The following is a 23,655-nucleotide window of genomic DNA, read 5'->3' as shown; positions in this document are numbered from 1 at the left end:
CAATATTTAGGACAGATAATGCAAATTTGCTACATTACAGTAGTGACAATTTTCACTCAAATCTTATAAAACATTCTCAAAAATGTTTTATTTTTTATTTATATTCATGAAAATCATTTTAAAAATATTATAACAACAAATAAAAGGGATGTTGTGTATTTTTATATTAGGCCAAAAAACAACAACTTATGTTGCCCTCAAGTCGGAAAATTGAAAGATTGAGTCGGTCGGTGTTTTTTTTTTTTTTAAACTTAATTTAAAATTTAATAGTTGATCCAGCTTTTGCTGTCATGCATACAGCAAACATGTTCGCCATGTTCGCTACCCCTGTACACATGTATGTACACATGATGACAAACCCGGAAGTGAAAATACTGACAGCGATAAAACAACGTGCAAAAGCCGTCGTTTGATGAGAGTTTTAATATAAAATGTCACGTTTTGTAATTTCAATAACATTTTCTGCATTTCATGTATTACAAATTATATTTACTACAACTAACGTATTGTTTTTGATTCAAAATAATGTTTTTATTTAATTAAGAAAATACTTGGTGCGGCGATATTGTTAATATTGTGCACCAACTATCCGTTGAATCGCAAATGTCAAAATGGGCCTGATATGCAAAAGACGCGTTTGCTCTCCAGACTTCATAGTATTCGGAACATGTCAGAGAAATACAGATCAACGCGAGGTTCAAAGTCGCCACTTATCCCCCGGGGACCTGGGGGTCGAACAACGGCCCGGGATTAGTAATTTTCAGAGGAAACACTTTTTTAAAATGGTGGGTTTTTAATATTTGGGCCTATTGAAGAAGAAAACAAAAAACGCGACCCGATATTTCATATTTTTCAGTCGGTTTGAGGGCAACAAAATTTTGTTTTTGGCCTTATAAACAGACTGAATAGATTTAGCTATTCTGACTAATACAATTAAACTTTGGGTATTTCCATGACTGCTTTTAAAGCGAGGGAGTCATAACCTGTGCATGCGACACCTCCACTTTGAAATATCCACTCTTTAAACCACAATAACAACTTTTACGACAAAAACGTTTTCACAATGTCATTAATAGTTATCTTACAGGTTACCATTGAACATTTGCTAAACATGGGATTCATTTTAATGTAACCTTTTCACCACCAGTTCCCTTTTTATTACCACAAATTTACAAAATAGTCCCATTTGTAGTCTGCATTTCATGTTTTGAGCAATTTCACTGGAACTGAACTTGGCGGAGAAACGAGTCACAAAAATTTTATTTAAATTTTTTTTTTATAAGGGAAATTAGTGAAATTAAAAACCAGTGAAAAATTAAATATGATAACAGTAGTTTGAAGAAAATTTTGAAATGTCTCAATCATATCTGTACACTCACTTGAAGTATTTAACTGTGGGGTAACCTTTGACCTCATAGCGCTTAGCAACCTCTGTTGCCACGGTAGCATCAACAGCAGCAAGAACTCCATCCACCTATATTAGAAGAGAACATACAGTGAGAACAAAACAGATTTCTGAATTTATTATTTAAATTTTTGGTTTTATTATGAACAACATGGGTACTATTTTGCTCAACTCAGCTGTTTGTGATGTTGTTACTTACAAAATTACTATCAGACAGATCACAGTTGAAAACTGTGGCCACATGTGATCCCAGGGGGCGCATGGCCATGGCATGAGGGCGCTGCGCCCTGTTCCCTTGTTTAAAAAAATCTCTGAACATACTTTCCATTAATACAAATTCTTAGTGCTTGTTTTTTACTCAACCAGATGGCAAAAAAAACTCTCTTATGTAATCATGAAAGCTATAAAACTATCTAGCAAATGTAGTTGTGCACTCAAATTATCGATACCTTTAGAAAGTAACCTGTACTAACGACCAGAAGATGTGATCAGTTTTTTAAGATCAGTGGCCAGGAAACTTGACATAACTTGTTGATGACCACTGATATTTTTGGTATATAAATCAGTGAAATTTTTCAAAAGTTCTAAAACAGCTGATAAACAATAAATCAAGTTCTGAGCGTTGGTAATCCTGACCATAATGTCCCAGTACATTGAAACTTGCACTGAGATTGAAACAGCAGATGACAGACGGTGCAGGGGAGGGTATTATGAGGTTAGCGCAGTGGAGGTCGATGCGAATGCGTACTGTCTGAGTGCATACTTTGCAGTATCCTCATAATAACCTTATTATTATACATCTTTTCCTCCCAGGGAAACTACATGGGAATGCCGAAATCCAAAACAATTAGAAAAGATTTAGCGAACCTTTTTTTGTTTAGGGACCGTCTAGACGCTTACGCATGTAATCATTCCGTATTTGGAATTCACATTTCCTAATATGGTAAGATACAAATACCACGTAAAATACTGCAAAATTACGGCACGCTGTAACTTAGGACATTACGGTGACAGATGTATAATAATGATGTATATTATCCTGACAGGAAGTAGGAGCTCATGTATTGGCAGAATCGTGTCACATGAAAGGATAGGAGCTCATGTATTGGCAGAATCATATCACATGACAGGATAGGAGCTCATGTATTGGCAGAAGCAGAATCATATCACATGACAGGATAGGAGCTCATGTATTGGCAGAATCATATCACATGACAGGATAGGAGCTCATGTATTGGCAGAATCATATCTCATGGCAGGAAGTAGGAGCTCATGTATTGGCAGAAACATGTCACATGACAGGAAGTAGAAGCTCATGCATTAGCAGAATCGTATCACATGACAGGATAGGAGCTCATGTATTGGCAGAATCGTATCACATGACAGGATAGCAGCTCATGTATTAACAGAATTGTATCACATGACAGGATAGGAGCTCATGTATTGGCAGAATCATATCACATGACAGGATAGGAGCTCATGTATTGGCAGAATCGTTTCACATGACAGGATAGGAGCTCATGTATTAGCAGAATTGTATCACATGACAGGATAGGAGCTCATGTATTGACAGAATCGTTTCACATGACAGGATAGGAGCTCATGTATTGACAGAATCGTATCACATGACAGGATAGGAGCTCATGTATTGGCAGAATTGTATCACATGACAGGATAGGAGCTCATGTATTGGCAGAATCGTATCACATGACAGGATAGGAGCTCATGTATTGGCAGAATCGCATCACATGACAGGAAGTAGAAGCTTACCTCTTCATCTATAAGTTGGGTGGCAGCTTCACTATATTCTGGTTTCATCTTTTTACAATGACCACACCCTATAGAAAACAAAGATATACATGTATAGTGGTATTGGTAAATGACACACATATCAAGCAAGGAAGACATTTACATTTGAATATGTCCCTGACAATACATAAGAAACTTGTCAGATGCAAACAGATGTGTTACACAGGGAATCAATAATGCGTTTGAGCAACACGTCGCACTTGTCCTGAGATGAGATGAGTGTTACGACTCGCCGCGGGACATGAGCCTCAATGACACGGTGTCCCTTACTCACTCAAGGCTTTACATGTAGATAGACATGTACGAGTAGAGTGTTGGTAAACACATCTACATTTGAATATGTCCATGACAATACATAACAAACTTGTCAGATGCAAACAGATGTGTTACAATCTTCTTGTAAGCTATTCTCGGGGCGGACATCCGGGCATTTTTCCTGCCTGGCAACCATCATGGTGAAAACAAAAGTTGAAAATGTTCAGAAAACTGTACTTTGGGGAAGTTGCTGGGACTCCCCTGAACCGTGTAACAAGATCACTCCTACATACTGTACTTGTTAACGTTACCGTTAACACCGATGTTCAGCCAAGCACCTACCCCCCATCTTTTTGGCACATTTCTATTTTCAGGTTTATGTTCGGCTAACTCAGGAAATCAAAATTTTTTTAAGAGGTGGGTACTTACCAGAGTACCCCGCTCAGAAAGGGAGCAAATGACAATTTCAGTTCACAATGTGACAGATTGAGGGGAATATTTCGACTTAATAAAATTACGAAGTTAGTTGCGTCGTCATTGAATTTTACAATGAAGAAACAGAAATGGTCACAAAAATTATGCACATTTTATTACAATATTAATTATGCACCACTAGAATTTACAAGGTTAAAAATATTAGAGTCTGTTGGAACACAGTCAAAGTAAAAATTTTCGTTATTATCTTTATTTTAGAATGTGTTGGATCATACGCAAACTCCTAATGAAAAGCACTTTCAGCCATGATAGTTTCTTACACGATTTGACCTGCAACAACGTCCTTTGACCTAATGGGTCAAGTCTGTCTAAACAATGATCAAAGACCGAGTTTTATGAATAGACAGTCAAATTAGGGACATTATGAAGGGGATGTGAACCCGAAAATAGAAATGTCCCAAACATGGAGGGTGAGTGCTTAGCCGAGCATGGGCGCTAACAAAGGCGAGTACGGTAATTTTTTGAATAAATTGGTACCAAATAATATAAACTGTTTTAATCAAATATAAATAAATGATGTGTGTTTTATTTTGGGAAAGGTGACAAATGTCACGTGAAAATCTGAGCCATAATGATCAATGTGACAAGTATCTAACCGTTATTTCCCTATGAGACATCGATATGACCTTATGACCCTTAACCTTTGACCTATACTTACATGGTGCATAAAACATAACCATAACAGAGTTATGTTCCTGTATAAATTCATCAAATGTCTCATCCAATAAATGAACAACATTATTGTCTTCATCACTCCATCCTAACTCCTTCTCTGGCTCCTTTGGTGGCTGAGGACTGAAAAAAATGAGAAGTATTGAGATCATTGTCTTCATCACTCAATCCTCACTCCTTCTCTGGTTCCTTTGGTGGCTGAGGACTGAAAACAAAATGTGAAATATTGAGATAAGAGACAACATCCATTCTAACTCTTTTGGATCAATATACCTTCCATACATCAATATACTCGAGACAAACACATGGCAGCTAAGATCATGTTGATAGAAAGAAATCTACAGAACTTATTTTTGCATCTTGTTCCATTCTCTTCCAGTTTTTGTCAATTTAGTAACAATTTAAAAAAAAAAAAATCAGGAAATTTTCCCTAACAGTGTATTTGTCGTCTCAAAAAATCCCAGGATGTGTGACCTTTACGGGTCATATGTACCAGGATGTGTGACTGTTAGGGGCCATATGCACCAGGATGTGTGACCTTTACGGGTCATATGTACAAGGATGTGTGACTGTTAGGGGCCATATGTACAAGGATGTGTGACTGTTAGGGGCCATATGTACAAGGATGTGTGACTGTTAGGGGTCATATGTGCCATGATGTGTGACTGTTAGGGGCCATATGTGCCATGATGTGTGACTTTTAGGGGCCATATGTGCCATGATGTGTGACTTTTAGGGTTATGTGTACCAAGATGTGTGATCATTTGGGGTCAAATGTACCAGGATGTGTGACTGTTAGGGGCCATATGTACAAGGATGTGTGACTGTTAGGGGCCATATGTGCCATGATGTGTGACTTTTAGGGGCCATATGTGCCATGATGTGTGACTTTTAGGGTTATGTGTACCAAGATGTGTGATCATTTGGGGTCAAATGTACCAGGATGTGTGACTGTTAGGGGCCATATGTACAAGGATGTGTGACTGTTAGGGGCCATATGTGCCATGATGTGTGACTTTTAGGGTTATGTGTACCAAGATGTGTGATCATTCAGGGTCAAATGTACCAGGATGTGTGACCAAACGGGGTCAAATGTACCAGGATGTGTGACCAAACGGGGTCAAATGTACCAGGATGTGCGACCTTTAGTCTGCAAAACGAGTAGGACAGGCTAATATGTTTGTTTGTTTGTTACTTACTCCCTCATCCATGTGAGAATTCCAGCTTTGTTGCGTTCTCCACCATACAGGTATTTCATCTTACCACCCCTGTCAAAATAAAAATTAGAAATATTTATTTAAAGGGTGCTGGTCAGCACAATGCCCATTTGTAATATTTGTTATGATAAATATGGATTTCCCCACAATCCAATGCGCTCTTCTAATGGGAATTACGAGTATGAAGTTTAACCTGGGTGCGTCATGATTCACTAATTACTGCCATTGTCTCAATCTTTGATACCTTCCAATCACCAACAATATCCCCAATTAAAGCTTGGAAAAGTCTAGTTTTATTTTGTACTGTTGGTCTGTGCAACAGTCACAGTCACCATTTTTGTTTATATGAGACCCACATCTCGCGTATACGTGGCGTGATAACTTTCGCTCTTTAAAGTCGCGTGGAATTGCATACTGCAAGTTTTTTTGTTTTTTTTTTAGCTCTGCTGGGTAAAATTTGTTTCACAAGTGAACTGTTTGAATTGAATTGAAACAAAATGTTTATAGTGTCGTCACTCTGCATTACGTCATATGATTAATTATTCATCTGGAAATTCAATTCGAAATAAACTAGTAAACAAAAACAGCACATACTGACTAGAAACACCATTAACTACAAAAATATATTTGAACAGTACTTACTCAAAGTAATAAATAGTTGGAAATCCAGTGATATTAAAAGTTTGTCGACTTCCATAATTTTCTGGCTTATCAACATCCATCCCCGCCAATATCTAGCAGGTCAAAGGTCACAGAGTCAGTTGTAATGACACAAAATAACATTGTATATGATTATCATTGCAGATTACGATGCAATGGCAGTATGGAGATCATATAAACCAACATACTGTGGAATACTTTATTTTCACTTGGAATTAATTTTCGTTATTTTGCTGAAAGAATGATTCAGTAAAAATAAAATCCAGCAAATATATTTTTTTCCCCTATATTTTACATTCAACTCGTCAAAAATCAGTGAAAATAAATTCCATACAAAACACCCGAAAAGTCTTTTCAGCGAAAATTAATTCCAGCTAAACTAAAGTAAAGCAAAGGTCAATGCAATCCCGTACTGCCTGAGTTAATACTTTTTCAGTATTCATTTACCTTATACCATGTTTTTCTAAATTCAATTATAATGTACAAAAAGTGAAATGAGTGTGGCATAAATGCGATGAAAAATTTGAATGTCTCTATTGTATCATAGGTACATTACTTGGGGTTTGCAACGCGCATAGTACTGTATGGTGACATCATGTCAAGATCTCATTCAAGACTGATGCTACGACCTTCTGACATGACATAGGCGGTTTGTAATAAATCAATAAAACATGTATTACCACATTCATAATGAAAAAATGTAATACATTGAAAATTTACAGAAAATATAGTTATCGTAATCAGTCATATCGTGAGCAGCTATTTTGATCCACCTGGACATCCCAGTATCCTAGTTACATCGGGCATGCGCATTCGCATTTTTCTGAGTTGGAACGCTTATGCGAGAGCGAGATTGAAACGGAATCTTGGTATCATGTCACCGTAGTTGCAAACCCCAAGTAATGTACCTCTGATTGTATACAGTGATGAATGACAGTGTGATTCATTTTTGAACTCACAAAAATCACACATTATAATTATAGAGTTCAGAGTGCATAAGCCAAAATGACACAAATATTGAACTTACTGCTTCTCCTTTGAGTTCTGTAGCAGCTTCTGCAAATTCTGGTTTTAGTTGTTTACAATGACCGCACCCTGCAAACAAAAACATCAATATGGTAGACAATTACCATTTAGTTTGCTTTTTTGCTTCCAGTTAAGCCTAATCTCACAACAAATTTACTTTCTGGATTAAAATTACAATGGATAACCAAAGATAGATTAACTTTGTAAACAACATAAACAATAGTGTCCCATGATTCATTGGTGCAATCCCTGGGATTGAGCGGTTCCCCTTTAAATCTAGCTTAGCAGTTTTCAGCAGTCCAGAATATAACATGCTGTAGATTGTTGTGAGAGATGTATAATAATATATCGTATGTAGGAAATTCCATACTTACATGGAGCGTAAAACATCAATAAAACAGGTTTTTTCTCTTTTTGTAATAATTTACGCAAATCCTGAAAATAAATACAAGAAAATATTTTTTTTTTATATTTACTACTTTAAAATTGCACTCTGAGATGGTACTATGAACTACCGTATAATACTTTAATTTTGGCTTGGAATGAATTTTTGCTATTGTCACTGAAGGAATGTTTCAGTGAAAATAAAATCCATGTTTTTTTCCTATATTTTACATTCAATACACAAAAATCGGTGAAAATAAATTCCACACCAAACATCTACAAAGTCTTTTAAGCTAAAATTAATAAAGTATTTTACAGTAATTGATTTTTCACTGGTGAAAACAAAAACTACTATTTACGAAAGTCAAATTTAAACTCAAGCAAAAGTTTGTGATTTTCACTGAATCGCAAAATTCCCCAAGAAATTTGTTTTACGCATTGCACCCTGATTAATAGTGTTATTTATTGTCTTCGATCACTACAATAATTCCCATCATGCATTGCTGTTCGTAATTTCCTAGTTTAACCTTTTCACTGAGATGCAAAAATGAGTTACAAAAATGACCATGCCCATATTTAAGAAACCACGCCCACTTTTGCAAATCACACCCAAATTGTAACTCAATGTTTAATTAACAGAACATCAAGTGGTTTTGCAAAAGTTGGCATGGTCATTTCTGTAACTCAATGTTTTCCTAACTCGATGTTTGTAACTCAATGTCCATACCGCAACCAGGCCCAGTCGAAACTTAAGTACTTAACCAAGGTTCCCCCAAAATAGATTTCATTAGTGAATGAATCCAGCCATTGGATTTAGCCTCAAATCTGTGAGACCCTTGCCCCTTTGTTTGAACTTGGGTCTACTGGCCTAGAAAAAAAGTTGAAATGCTGTAAGTGTAATCTGAAAATCTGGGAAAACACTCAGTGATGTTCAGCTATTGGAAGAAACTGCGATTGTTGACGAAATGAATTACAATGAGGTATGTTGAGCTAAATCTTGAGCTTCAACCTGAGCTTGCTCAAAGTCAACCTGAGCTCCACCCTGAGCTTCAACCTGAGCTTGTTCAAAGTCAACCTGAGCTCCACCCTGAGCTTCAACCTGAGCATGCATAGAGTCAACCTGAGCTCCACCCTGAGCTTCAACCTGAGCATGCATAGAGTCAACCTGAGCTCCACCCTGAGCTTCAACCTGAGCATGCATAGAGTCAACCTGAGCTCCACCCTGAGCTTAAACTTGAGCATGCATAGAGTCAACCTGAGCTCCACCCTGAGCTTAAACTTGAGCTTGGGAAATTGTTTACAGCAGAAGCTCAAAACAAAGTTGTAACGCCAACATTGAGCTCCAACCTGAGCATCCAAGATCAACAGTAAATGCTCTCGTGCATTTCTTTAGTAAATGGAACATGAAGCGCTGTGAAGCGTTTTTATGGTAAATAGAAAAAGTTGCATGTTTTTGTCAAATAATCTGACATTATATAAGACAACAAATTCTATTGGTTCAAATTTGAAATCATTGCGACTTGTTACAGGAATGCTGATTGATGGAGCCAGCTCCTTGGCATGCCCACCTAAATCATCCAATTCCTGAATTACTGTCAGATGCGATGTAATTCCATTGCATGCATACCCTACCTAGGAACGGGTAAGAGTAGGACAAAAATATAAAAAGTCAAAAGAACACCGACAGACATGCAACCCGGAAGAAGTCAGCGGCATATTTGAAACAGATTTTTAAAGATAGCGGAGTGAGTGTTAGTGGGTACAAACAAGGATCTAGATGAACTATTTAAGACAGCTCAGATTTCCAGTTGAAAAAGATGATTTTGGACTGAATTAGAGATGGTACTTGTGTTTTTCACATATTAAATATGAGTGTGATTTGATAGATTTTCAACTCCCAAAATACCCACAAAAAATATTAAAATATTACGCTATAGCCAAAGATAATTTACATGCTCGTTATTCTTGCTTATGCAGAATGGAGTACAAATTTTCAGAGGCTGGTACGAGTTAGTTGAAAGATGATGGCAGTTTTATTTTAGGGGATTTTTCACGTTGCGAGTTGGAAACATTGATGTTCGGTGCACTGCGATTCTGCGCATTTGGAACGTTCAAAACCTGTCCTACCTTCCTTGCTCATCATAGAAATGAATTTCTATTCATTATTATTATTTTTAAGTTCTTTATTAAGGTTTTTAGCCTCAATGAATAATTGTAATAAATTAACAATAAAACATAAAAACCCAAATGATGACTGAATACTGTACTTACATTGTCGTTACCAAGGTGACGTACATCTCCAGCCAATGGGTCTTCATCCCAAGGTGCATCACCAACAGGGTCTTTCATGAAATTTGTCATGGACTGCAAGAACAAACAAGTATATGATGAAGTTAAAATTAACTGTCTCATATGAGCATGGCAGTGGCATTTCTAATTTCAGTATGATTGCTGTCCATCACTGCCATAATGTTCAAAACACCAACACATCCAAATTGCTAACTGGTTTGTTGAGATTGTCACACGATTAGAACAAGTTGGGTAAAACCAACCTTAACAGGAGACGTCAAACAAATAGTAGACTCCAACACGTTGAATACCATTTTAACCATTTATTTTCACTGACATTTCATTTTGATTTTGATGTGTTGAGTATATTCACTGTGTTTTAATTTCACAAATTTTTCAAAGAAAAAAAATTAGCTATGTTGTTATTTTAATAGCAAATTTTACTTGTCAGCGAAAATAGCGAAATTATAACCAGTGGATAATTAATGACTGCCTTTCAATTTATTTCATTCAATTGCGTCAATTTCTAAATAATAACGAAATGCATGTCATAATGCTCATAAATTAACGATGCACCCTCATAAAAGTGATTTGAATTAACCAGTTAATTAATCCTGTCACGAGACACACATTGCAAAACAGTCGGCAACTTATCTGGTATTGTTGTTGTTTTGGTGTTCAAAACAATATCGCGGTGACAGTAATAATCATGATTGTTCAAACGCTAAACTTACTTTTACTGATTCTTGTCTGTCATAATCTTTATGATACTCTCCGTCTCTGAGAACAGAAAAAAAACAGTTGATAAATAATGTTTTACATGAGTAGAGCAAGGATATGATAGTGGCCCCTAGTAAATATAATCTGATATAAGCTTGTGACAGATGAAGTATGTGTGATGAGTTTTGGGGCATGTTTACAACTAAAACAGCCACCAATCCACTATTTTTAATTACATAGCAATATGAATTTACATATACATAAACAAAATCAATTCAGGCAAGTAGCATATATTTATTTTCCGATTTTAAAGATTTTATGGCTTTCGTGAATACAACATTTTGTGAAAGTTATAGTTTACAAAATTTTTTGATTTTCACTGACTTGCGGAATTGCTTAGATTTTGTCTTCTGCGAAATTTAAAACTAAAAATTATGAGATTTGCAAGTTATATTCATATTATGTCATTTATAAGCTAAATTACCTTCCTCCATTACAATATATCCCATCATGCATTGCTGTTAAAATTAGTTGAATGTTTTTTTTCAATTTTGAGTAACTTAGCCAAAACTCAAATATAGTTATATTCAATAAAAGCTAACATATTACTGTGGAATACTTTATTTTCGCTGGAATAAATTTTCGCTGAAAAGGCTTTTTGGTCGTTTTGCTTGAAATTTATTTTCACTGATTTTTGATGAGTTTAATGTGAAATATCGGAAACAAGTCATTGTCAATGACACGTCCCTGTTCCGTTCATATTTGAGTGACATATACATTCAAAGCAGATCATGACCGAAATCTCAGACCACTTTCAGTGATCTGATCTGAAATGCACCTGCATATGTACAACACATTGTACTAAATCTGAACAAAATCCATCCATGCATGACTGAGATCCGGTTCCGGTATTGTGAAAATACGTGATTTTGATGCATTTTCGGCCTTCAAATGGCCATCATTCAGCTATTGTTAAAGTGGATCATGAAACAAATGCACATATCTATTTGTGACATGATGTACCATGTGTGTGTGAAGTTTGAACTTGATCAATCCAGACATGTCTCAGATACAGATCCAGAACTGAATTCTTTAAAACAAAATGGCCGCCAGTCGGCCGTTTCAAACTTGATCTGAAAAAAAGATGACGTGCATCAAGGTCCTATTATGTTTAATGTATGTACCAAATTTGAACAAAATCCATCCATGCATAACTGAGATCCGGGTCCGGAATGGTGAAAATGTGCGATTTTGATGCATTTTCGGCCTTAAAATGGCCACTATTCAGTTATCGTTAATCGGATCATGAAAAAAATGCATGTGCATATGTCCCATATAATGTGTGATGTATGAGTGAAGTTTGAACTTAATTGGTCCATGCATGTTCGAGATACAGGTGATCACGGACGCACGGACGCACACAGGGCACACTACGTCCGAACGGGGACTAATAAAGTATATTTGCTGGATTTTATTTTCACGAAATAATCCCTTCAGCGAAAATAGCGAAAATAAATTCCAAGCAAAAATAAAGTATCCTACAGTATGTCATTTTGAAGCTAAAATATTATCTTGCCTTCATTACAATATATCCCATCATGCATTGCTGTTTTTCAGGTGAAAACTAAAAATGCATGCATGCAATGCACAGACACATGTACTTACTTATAATGTTTCAAAGTGTACGATTCTGTTGACACTTTCAATTTTTTACATAACTTCTTGTTTGCTCTGCAAGAGAAAAAATAATTTACATCAGAGATGAAATTTCATTGATAATACAAGTTGACAGAAAAGCTGGTGTAGTTTTCATTAACTTTTTATGACAGTTTAAAGTCTGCAACGCAGAGTTAATACACAATCAAATAATTTTTATTAAAACTAAGTATATGGACATTGTCGCCCACCCCTTCAAAATGCTACTATTTTAAAACTTGGTCTTTGATCATTGTTTATTAACGAATACTGGTAATCATTTGAGTACTGAGGGTATATAGTCTATGACTGCTGTGATCACCTTCCATAAAGGGTACTGAAGAAGATAAAATATTCACTGGGTTTAATTTTAGGAGATTTGATTTTGCCAGGATAGGATACTCAGGTTTTTAAGTTTACTGGATTGTGAAGGAAAAAATTTAATCTATAGTTAAATTTGAATATCTATTTAGCACAATAATTTAGCTGCCAGTGAAATACTGTAGATTTAAAATATGGAAATTAAGTATGCGAAAATTGTTACAGCATTAACGTTTTCACCACCAGACTTCAAAGTTTCTCGCCCAAATTATTCTGCTTTTTTTTCTTGTATTCTTCAATATTTCTGGAAATAAACCCTAATTTTGAAGCCAACAGACAAATTTTTTGTCAATTTTGAGATTTTACTAAAAAAACTTGCTTATTTTTTTTTAATCTTCTGAAAGAAAGTGCAGACAACAGAACAACATAAAAATGAACAGTTTGGAATAATTTCTATAGAAACCCCTGTTGAAGCATTATTTCATAAAAAATTAATAATAATCACCAGAATGTTGTAATAATTCTTCACAACCATAATTATCCATCTTATAGCAACACAATATTTTTCACCAAATTTTTTTTTTAGATATAGTGACAATTTTCACCATAGCAACCAATGATAAATGGACAAAAAAATCGCCATTTTCATGGACACCTGTGTTTTGTGCGAAAAGTACTTTTGTGACCACATATTTTAATCCGGGTTTTGTGAACAACAGAATAAAATAAAACCATAGTGTAAACATCAGCTATTATAAATAGTTGCAAAAAAAAAATGATCCAAATACTTCGTTTCAAAAGTGTTGCATAATTCTTGACTATTACACATGATATCAACATTTAAGATTTTTATCACAGTATAAAATATTTGTTTGGATAAAAACTGCTTATAAATGAATCGTTTTGGAACACAGAAACCTGTGTTGAAGCATTAAGCCCAGACTTTAATTATCCCTTGTTTCGCGAACCCGCCGAATGAACAGTAGCCAAAAATGAAATAAAAATAAAATTTTACTTCAGCGTAATTTCTCGTGCCCGCCAACTTGTAAGCGCAAACAATTGCTAAAAAAAAATATTATTTTTATCTTCATTTTTTTACCGCCCGCCACATAACAAGTCCCTTTTTTTCGTGGGAGTATCATGATCAAAGTACCAAAGTCTCGCGCAGAAGAGAAACAAGGTTATACATGGAATAAAATTTATTTCATTTCTTCTCTCACATCAATGATCTCACTTACAATTCTTTGAGAATCACACAAATCTAATAGAAAAAATAATTAATTTTATTTTTTTTTCGCCCTCCTCCAAAAAAATTTCCTTATAAAAACTCGAGAAACAAGGATTAAAAAAAGTCTGGCCTAACTCATAAATAAATGAATACTAATGATCATAAATTTTCTAATAATTCTTTACAATGATACAAATTTTAAAATATACGATCCATTTTATAAAAAATCCATTAAAATGGTGATTTTTTTGGGGTGCAATTTACCATTAGTGAAAATTTCTCATGAAATCTAAAATAATTGTTTGGATACATATAATGAAAAAATATTATCTAGTTATAAGATGGGTACTTATCATTGTAAAAAATTATTAGAACATTATGATGATTAATATTCATTTTTTTAATTAATCTATACTGTAAATGTCGGTGAAATCTGACAAGTTATTTTAAATGTAGGCAACCAATTTAAAAAAATCATTTCACTAATAGAAACAAAACTTATTTTGACCACAGATTAAATTCTGCCATAACTGTAAGTGTATATACACTACTAATAGAGAAATAAAATAATATTCAAATGAATTGTCGCAAGAAGCAGATACTTCTCACTATTTGCCCAGTCATAAAAAATGCTTGGCTAAACTTGTAGAGACTTAGGAGGTTTATGCAAATTATATGCAAATTTTTAGTCTAATATGTAGAAACTTAGGGGGTTTATTCAAATCACAAGCAAATTAGAATATAGAATTAATCTATACTGTAAATATCAGTGAAATCTGATAAGTTATTTTAATGGCAGCCAACCAATTTAAAAACATTTCACTAATAGAAACACCAATAAACTAAAAGTTACATTTATTTTAGTGTAGTGATCTTTAAAAAAACTTATTTTGACCACAGGTTGAACTCTGTCATAAATGTAAGAGTATACACTAATAATATAAAAAATAAAATAATATTCAAATGAGTTGTCGCATGAGGCAGAGACTTCCCATAATATAAGCTTGAAAAAAACTAAAGACTTAGGGGGTTTATTCAAATCATATGCAAATTTATACTTGGATAAACTAAAGACTTAGGGGGTTTATTCAAATCATATGCAAATTATATACTTGGCTAAACTAAAGACTTAGGGGGTTTATGCAAATCATATGCAAATTTATAGTTTAAAATGTAGAAACTTAGGGGTCAACTTACCCGCAGTCAATAGCAACTAGCGTCCCAAGACCTTTGACCTCAGCAGCCACGTCACCATACATTCCCATTAGTTTGTTTACAACTTTTGCTGAAAATCAGTATTATGAAGTGAATTACAGTCACAGTAATTATGTATTCAACCAGGGTTCTCCATAAAGCATTAAAACCTCATAAATCTTGATGAAAGTCTGTAGCAAATCGGGAGGTATGTCTATCTGGCTCAAAATTATTCCCAAATTTTAGAAAAAATACATTAAATATCAAAATGTTGTATTAAAATGTTGTACCAAAATGTTGGTGAGAAAAATTATGGGGTCCCTAACTGTATTTTGGATAAATAATAGAACCAAATTAGCATAACAATGAGTATAGGCAATTAACATATTCTATTGTTTTATAAAATAGCCAATAATGTATGCTATTTTTCTGGCAAGACACCGATTCAATGTTTTGAGCAAAAGAGTCAACTTGTCACCATTCAGGATATTTTTCTTATTTTTTTCAGAAATTTTGATTAAGACCTGTATAGGAAATTATGTCCATTAGGTTGAATTCTTTGAACGCAAACTTTTGTCAATATTCACAAATTTTTTCATAAATTTCGAACATTTTGATCAAGACATAAAGCAAGTAAAAAATGATATCCATTTGGTCAAAAATTATCAAAAAAATTGGAGAAAAGATTGTGGGATAGTTTTGTGTGAATCAAACTGTGATCGAACACAACTCTGCCAATCACAACAATGTGCAGAATTAAGTTTGTGAAATTTTTAAAGTTGACTACATGTAATCCTTTACTTACCACATTTTGAGAATAGAACAATGACATTTTTTTTTCTGGGACCAGGACAAAACTACCTCTGGCTACTGATTTTCATCGAAATATTTGAAAAAATATGAAAAAAATGTGCAGGTTTAATTTTGTGAATTGCGACAAATTTTGAAGGTTCGACTTACCACTTTTTGAGAATAGAACATTAGGTTTTTTTTGGACCAGATGGACAAAACTACCTCTGGCTAATAATTTTCATCGAAATATTTGAAAAAATATGAAAAAATGATGCAGGTTTAATTTTGTGAATTGCGACAAATTTTGAAGGTTCGACTTACCACTTTTTGAGAATAGAACATTAGGTTTTTTTTGGACCAGATGGACAAAACTACCTCTGGCTAATAATTTTCATCGAAATATTTGAAAAAATATGAAAAAATGATGCAGGTTTAATTTTGTGAATTGCGACAAATTTTGAAGGTTCGACTTACCACTTTTTGAGAATAGAACATTTGGGTTTTTTTCGACCAGATGAACAAAACTACCTCTGGCTACTGATTTTCATCGAAATATTTGAAAAAATATGAAAAAAATGTGCAAGTTTAATTTTGTGAATTGCGACAAATTTTGAAGGTTCGACTTACCACTTTTTGAGAATAGAACATTAGGTTTTTTTTGGACCAGATGGACAAAACTACCTCTGGCTAATAATTTTCATCGAAATATTTGAAAAAATATGAAAAAATGATGCAGGTTTAATTTTGTGAATTGCGACAAATTTTGAAGGTTCGACTTACCACTTTTTGAGAATAGAACATTAGGTTTTTTTTTGGACCAGATGGACAAAACTACCTTTGGCTAATAATTTTCATCGAAATATTTGAAAGAATATGAAAAAATTATGCAGGTTTAATTTTGTGAATTGCGACAAATTTTGAAGGTTCGACTTACCACTTTTTGAGAATAGAACATTAGGTTTTTTTTTGGACCAGATGGACAAAACTACCTTTGGCTAATAATTTTCATCGAAATATTTGAAAGAATATGAAAAAATTATGCAGGTTTAATTTTGTGAATTGCGACAAATTTTGAAGGTTCGACTTACCACTTTTTGAGAATAGAACCATGACATTGGTTTTTGTTCTCAGAATTTTCTTGAATTCTTTTATGTCATCTACTTTCTCAATAAGCTGTTGATTAGAATTTCTCTTAGCCGCATCCAAATGTAAAGGAATCACCACCTGTTAACAGAAAACATAGCAAAACTATTGAAACCTTGCCCGCAAGGGAATACTGTAAAGGGGTTATTTGCTTATTTTTGTGACTGGAAAATGCGCTAAATTAAAACCCAGTGAATATGTAAAATTTAGCATAAAATACATTATCTAAATGATCAAATCATGAATATAAAACTCACTGAATATTCCTGAAATGGTAAATCAGCGAAATTTAAACCAGGTGAAAATTAGTCATTTTACAGTAGTTGATACAACTGGTTAAGTTGAGACCAAGAATTGGGTAAACTCTTGAAATAGTGAAATTTCAAAACATAAATTTCATTTCTTACTACCAAATATCACTCTAATCTATACATTTGGTTTCTACTTGATCTCCTTGCATTTCTCTCCTTTTCCAATTGTTCTACATTTTTTCTACTTAAACTCTTCGCATTACGCTCTTTCTCAAGTTATTATACATTTCTCCTCTTTAATCTCATTGTATTCTTCTCACCACTGTTAATATGGCAATTGAACTTTTCAAATACTGTAAAATACTTTATTTTCACTGGAATTAAGTTTTGCTGAAAAGACTTTTTTAGTAAAGTAGCAATATTTTATGTCAAAATCTGTTTACAATTATTTGTTTTAGTATTAGCCCGTAATCAACAGTACTATAAAATACTTTATTTTTGCCGGAATTAATTTTCGCTGAAAAGAATTTTTGGGTGTTTTATATGGAATTTTATAGTTCCACTGATTTTTGGCAAGTTGAATGTAAAAGATAGGAAAAAAGGTATATTTGCTGGATTTTATTTTCACTGAATCAGTCCTTCAGTGAAAATAGCAGAAAATTAATTCCAAGCGAAAATAAAGTTTTTCACAGTACATTCACAGCAAAATGAATGGGGAAAAAATTATCCTATCAGGTAAGGTGTTAATCGATTTTTTTTCTCAAAAAAAAAAAATTAAAATTTGTTACAGTTGTAAAATAGACCTTATTCGCAAATGGTCGCCGAGATCTCGTTGACAGTGAAAGGGTTGTGTGACTTATTTTCGCAATATTTTATGCAGAAAAGAGCAGACTATAAATGGAACTACTGTGGAATACTATATTTTCGCTGGAATTAATTTTCGCTGAAAAGGCTTTTTGGCCGTTTTTTAGGGAATTTATTTTCATTGATTTTTGATGAGTTGAATGTGAAATATAGGAAAACAAGCAGGCTGTCGGCTGAGATAGCTCCGCTGTTAGCAATGCACATGGCAATTAAAGAGCAGAAGATATCATTAGAAAATAAACAAATCTGAGAGAGGTCTACATGTAGTACCTATATGTATAATATATCAAAGCAATTGGACTTGCGATTTTCAACAAGAAGTCGAAAATATCACTTTTTACCAAAAATTACAAAAATATTCATCAAAATTAGAGAATTAAAGATATCATCATGAAATGAACAAATCTGAGAGAGGTCCACATGTAGTACCTATATATGTAATATCAAAGCAATTGGACTTGCGGTTTTTACAAGAAGTTGAAAATATCACTTTTTACCAAAAATTACAAAAATATTCACCAAAATTAGAGAATTGAAGATATCATTATAAAATGAACAAATCTGAGAGAGGTCCACATGTAGTACCTATACATGTAATATCAAAGCAATTGGACTTGCGGTTTTTAACAAGAAGTTGAAAATATCACTTTTTACCAAAAATGACAAAAATATTCACCAAAATTAGAGAATTGAAAATATCATCATGAAATGAACAAATCTGAGAGAGGTCTACCCAAGGTACATATACACCAAGTATCAAAGCATTCAGGCTTGTAGTTTTCAAGAAGAAGTCGAAAAAGTAAAACATTGACACGGACGACGACGGACAATCACTCATATGATAAGCTCCGCTCGACAAAGTCGACAGCGGAGCTAAAAAGTATATTCGCTGGATTTTATTTTCATGGAATCATCCCTTCAGCGAAAATAGCAAAAATAAATTCTAAGCGAAAATAAAGTATTCTACAGTATTTTGTGGATGGTGTCTGAAGTTTACTTTGGTGCTATGAGGGTTAAAACCAACAATGTAGCAAAAAACTACTAGCTCGAGTGTTGATTATGCAACCCCTGGCTGACAGTGGACCCTCTTCCTCGAGCACACTATGTCAAAATCATCTAGCCCAACAATTCTCTCTTTTCATCACAATCACATCCCATTTATAGTCTGCACTTTCTTCAGAACATTGGAACAAAAATAGACAAATTTTTTGAGTAAAAACTGAAAATTGACTCAAATTTCTTCTGTTGGCTCCAAAATTAGGGTTCATTTTCTAGAAAAATTGAAAAAGATAAGAATAAGTGTAGACAAATTTTGGGCAAAAAAGTCTGGTGGTGAAAAGGTTAAAGCTGTTTATTGTTTATTTCTCGCTGTTAAAATTGTGTTTAGAAAGCGTACAGTCTTAAATAAAAAATTACAATTTGCGACAATGAAAGACCATCCCTAAAGTCAATAGAATTTACAACACAAAAACAATTTATAATATAGAAACTTAGAGAGTATATTCAAATTATATGCAGATTTATTTATTAAGTTGAAAAATATAGAGGATTAATTCAGATTATATGCAAATTTATATGCAAATATATAAAAACTTAGGGGATTTATTTAAATTATATGCAAATTTATAGGTTATTATATAGAAACTTGGGGGATTTATTCAAATTATATGCAAATTTATATGCTAACATGTAAAAACGAAGGGAGTTTATTTGAATCATATGCAAATTAGATACCTACTTTTTTGTGTTGGGCTCAGAAAAAAATCATGTTTCTGGTTACCATGGGTGACAATTATTAGGTTTTTTTGTCAGAATTTTTGAAAAAAACGAAAGTAAACAAACATCCTCTAGTGCTATTCTTCATTTTGGCCATAAAACTTTCTAGCGAAAAATTTAGATCAGAAACATATCACTTACTGTAAAATCTGTATGTATTCAATTTCCTCCATTTTCAAATCATCATAATTACAGTGAATTGTGGAGAGAATTAAAATAAGTTTTAATGGTCAACCCACGCAAATATTAAGATCTAGTCAAAACATTGACCTTTTCAACTCACTGGGGAACTCGGTAAACATATTTTTTAAAATGATACACATGATAATCTGAAGCGAGATAATAACAAGCAATTCAAATTGAATACAAATGAAAAACTGGGCTGTGTCCGAGATTGACATTTTACCTTCAATGTCATAAACACAATCAGCTACAGTGACTGCATTTTCACTTTACTGGATTTTTGACACGTTTTTTTTTTTTTTTTTTTATCTGGATTTTATGAATATAGAACCACATTAAAATCCTAGAAAGTTTAGAAAGAGCTTCTGTATTGGATGCATAATAAAAGTTAATTAAAAATTTGAGATTGTGCCAAGTTTCATTGAAATGTGATGTTTAGTACGGTACTGTAAAATCTGTATTAGAAACCGCGGCTTCTATTAAAATGGTACAATGCAATAGAGGGGATGCGGCTTCTATTAGAGCATCTACACATATGAGAAATGATGAATTTTTGGTTCTCAATTATTCAAAAAAGAATGGGTGCGACTTCTACTAGGGATGCGGCTTCTAATACAGATTTTACGGTACTTTATTGTTAAAAAACGAACTACGTGAAAAAGAATATTCAGTGTTTGTTATAACAGCTGTGGTATGTTTATTTATCGAGGCATGTTTAATTACGTTATTTGATTCATCATTTCAATTTAAGGTAGACTGCTACACGAAACTAAAAATGTTGTCATTTTCTCAATTTTTTCATATTTGATATATCATGAAATAAAATAAAAATATAAAGACATTGTAGTTCAGAAAAAATTGATGAATAAAGTGAAAAAAAAAATTGTTTCCTATGGCAAGGATATACTGTATCTCCAAATTTTGCAAGGTTTGGAAAAGATATATACATTGTAGTGACTTACAAGGTACTTTTTGAAGTGTGGAAGTATAGCATGTTTTTAACAAAAAAAATGTGTTAAAATTTCGTTCATATTATTGTACCATTTTATCTCCCAAAATCAGATTGACAATATATAATTTTTTATGTAGAAGTCAAGCCAATTGATAACTAGCTTGGAAGTTGGAAGTTGACTATATGGTAAATCTGGGTACTTTTTGATTTTTTTAGATTAATTAATCTGATGAAGTGAGAACAGAAAACAAAAAATAGCGAATATTTCCATGTACATCAAAATGTAAATTTTACAAAAAAATCTTAATTTTCTACATTATTTTCTTTATTTTATTTTTAATATTTTGGTAGTTAATCTATACATAGAAGAATATTTTTGAATACAATAACTCAATCAAAATATTATTAATATTCATATCATTAGCATATTGAAACATATGTCATGCAATTAATATTAGAGCTGGACAATGGAGATTGTAGTTTTGTAGAATTTGATACTTGGGGGGAAAAATACTTGTAGCTGACGGTTTGGATATTCATTGGTAAACCTGTATGCATCCATGTGTGTGTGCCCGTGTACACAGGAATTGTGTGTGTGTTCGCGTACACATGAATTGCGTGTGTGTCTGTGTACACATGAATTGCGTGTGTCCATGTACACATGAATTGTGTGTGTTAGTGTACACATGAATTGTGTGTGTTAGTGTACACATGAATTGTGTGTGTTCGCGTACACATGAATTGCGTGTGTGTCTATGTACACATGAATTGTGTGTGTGTCCATGCAACTAATTTAAATGAATAAATGAATGAATGAAATTAATTTTTTTACCAAAAACAAAACATTAAAGGTAGAAATTTTACAGGTATTAAATATATATAAATAAATGAATAAATAATGACAATTAAAAATTAATTAGAACACTATTCTACGTTGCATTGCATTGTAATTGAGTCTGATTAACCTCCAATTAATATGCAACCCCTATAGAGGAGAGTGTTATAATAGAGTTCATATCGCAACTATATTAAAAGTTAATCCAATGTTTGGCATCATTGTTATTTATTTATATTTATTTTTTAGTTATTCTGTAATTAGTTTTTTTTTATATCGTATCATGATCTCCCCAACTACTGAACTACGATATATAAACGGCAAGTAAAAGCATGATATATTCATAAATAAACAAAAATAACAATAAAAAATATATACAAGCAAACAAAAAAATGACGCCTACATTAGATTTTAAAAAGATTGAGGTATAATTTTAATATTCATTACTGTCGCATTAACAATTAAATGAGACGTTAACAGATGTGATCTCATTCGATTAGGTTATTCAGTTACTTTTTTAATTTGCATTAATTAATTAATATTTACAGAAACATACGTTGCTTTTGTGCCTATATGATAATCTCGCAATTTGCGAGATTTTCAAATTGGGAACTTTATCTGATATCAACACACTAGTTGAATATCTTTATTTTAATAGATCCTGAAATTTAACCTGAATTTAGGAATGGCGGGAGGTGCAAGGGGAAATTTGTTTTTAATACTGTAAAAAACATTGTTAATTCCGAGAGAGAGAACAATGTTTTTTAGGAATTCTGTGAAAATTACAGAATTTTTGTTAGCAGTGAACATTTCTATGGGTACCTCCTTCTAGGACACGGAGCGGTAGCGACTATCGCAAAATGCGGTCCTCACGAATGTTACAAACTCGTCTAAAATCCCAACTGCGAAAATTAAATATTGTATTAACAGTTCGACCACATGTCAAAATTTAATTAATTTTAAAGTTTTCGGTTGTTAAAAATATGATTTTTTTTAAACCATCGAACATGACAATGTATATAACAAATCGAATGTTATATTTTATTTTTAGGCATACCAGTGAGCGGAGAAATTCACCGGGTCATTTTTAACCAAAACAACGTGGCTGAAACCGGTCTACCTACTTAAATAGTAATGTAACGCCTATTTTGTTTATAACAGCAGCCGATATCGAGAACATGTCAGCGGGCAGCTGACTGTACGGTTGGGGCGGGGGTCATTCACAATCGTGTTGAACCAGGGGGACAGGTCCGACTCGCTCAACCGGTAGCAATGGTCGCTTACACATAAACGTACACAAAAATGATAAACACACATGAAAATCCACACTCAACGCACGCCGGTGTGTCAAATCGCTACAGTGTGCTAGTGCGAGATGTAAAAAGTATAAAATCTAAAAATTACCAGTAAAATCAGTATCACGTAAACACATCGAGACATGGTCGCTGCCATCTTGGAGTCTGCCACGTACCGTGCACTGCACATGCGC

At 33.5% G+C, this 23,655-nt stretch overlaps 1 protein-coding gene across 1 annotated transcript in view; it reads right to left on the bottom strand.

Annotated features, from left to right (window-relative positions):
• LOC100372340 (protein disulfide-isomerase A5-like) overlaps positions 1–23,655 on the bottom strand; it is a 38,156-nt gene extending 14,501 nt beyond the window's left edge. The window contains exons 1-13 of the mRNA XM_085494722.1: positions 23,571–23,655; positions 17,251–17,386; positions 15,374–15,461; positions 12,598–12,663; positions 10,947–10,992; positions 10,195–10,287; positions 7,914–7,974; positions 7,541–7,608; positions 6,496–6,587; positions 5,836–5,904; positions 4,623–4,759; positions 3,176–3,243; positions 1,380–1,474 (exon numbers count right to left, since the gene is read on the bottom strand). Coding sequence (XP_085350848.1) covers positions 1,380–1,474; positions 3,176–3,243; positions 4,623–4,759; positions 5,836–5,904; positions 6,496–6,587; positions 7,541–7,608; positions 7,914–7,974; positions 10,195–10,287; positions 10,947–10,992; positions 12,598–12,663; positions 15,374–15,461; positions 17,251–17,386; positions 23,571–23,651 — 1,100 coding nt within the window. The 5' untranslated portion in view covers positions 23,652–23,655. The remainder of the gene's footprint in view (positions 1–1,379; positions 1,475–3,175; positions 3,244–4,622; positions 4,760–5,835; positions 5,905–6,495; positions 6,588–7,540; positions 7,609–7,913; positions 7,975–10,194; positions 10,288–10,946; positions 10,993–12,597; positions 12,664–15,373; positions 15,462–17,250; positions 17,387–23,570) is intronic.

This window comes from Saccoglossus kowalevskii, chromosome 20, assembly GCF_978046115.1.
Source record: "Saccoglossus kowalevskii chromosome 20, keSacKowa6.1, whole genome shotgun sequence".
Lineage (NCBI taxonomy): Eukaryota > Metazoa > Hemichordata > Enteropneusta > Harrimaniidae > Saccoglossus > Saccoglossus kowalevskii.
The sequence above is the reverse complement of the archived record's forward strand: the minus strand, read 5'-3'. Positions and strand labels throughout refer to the sequence as shown.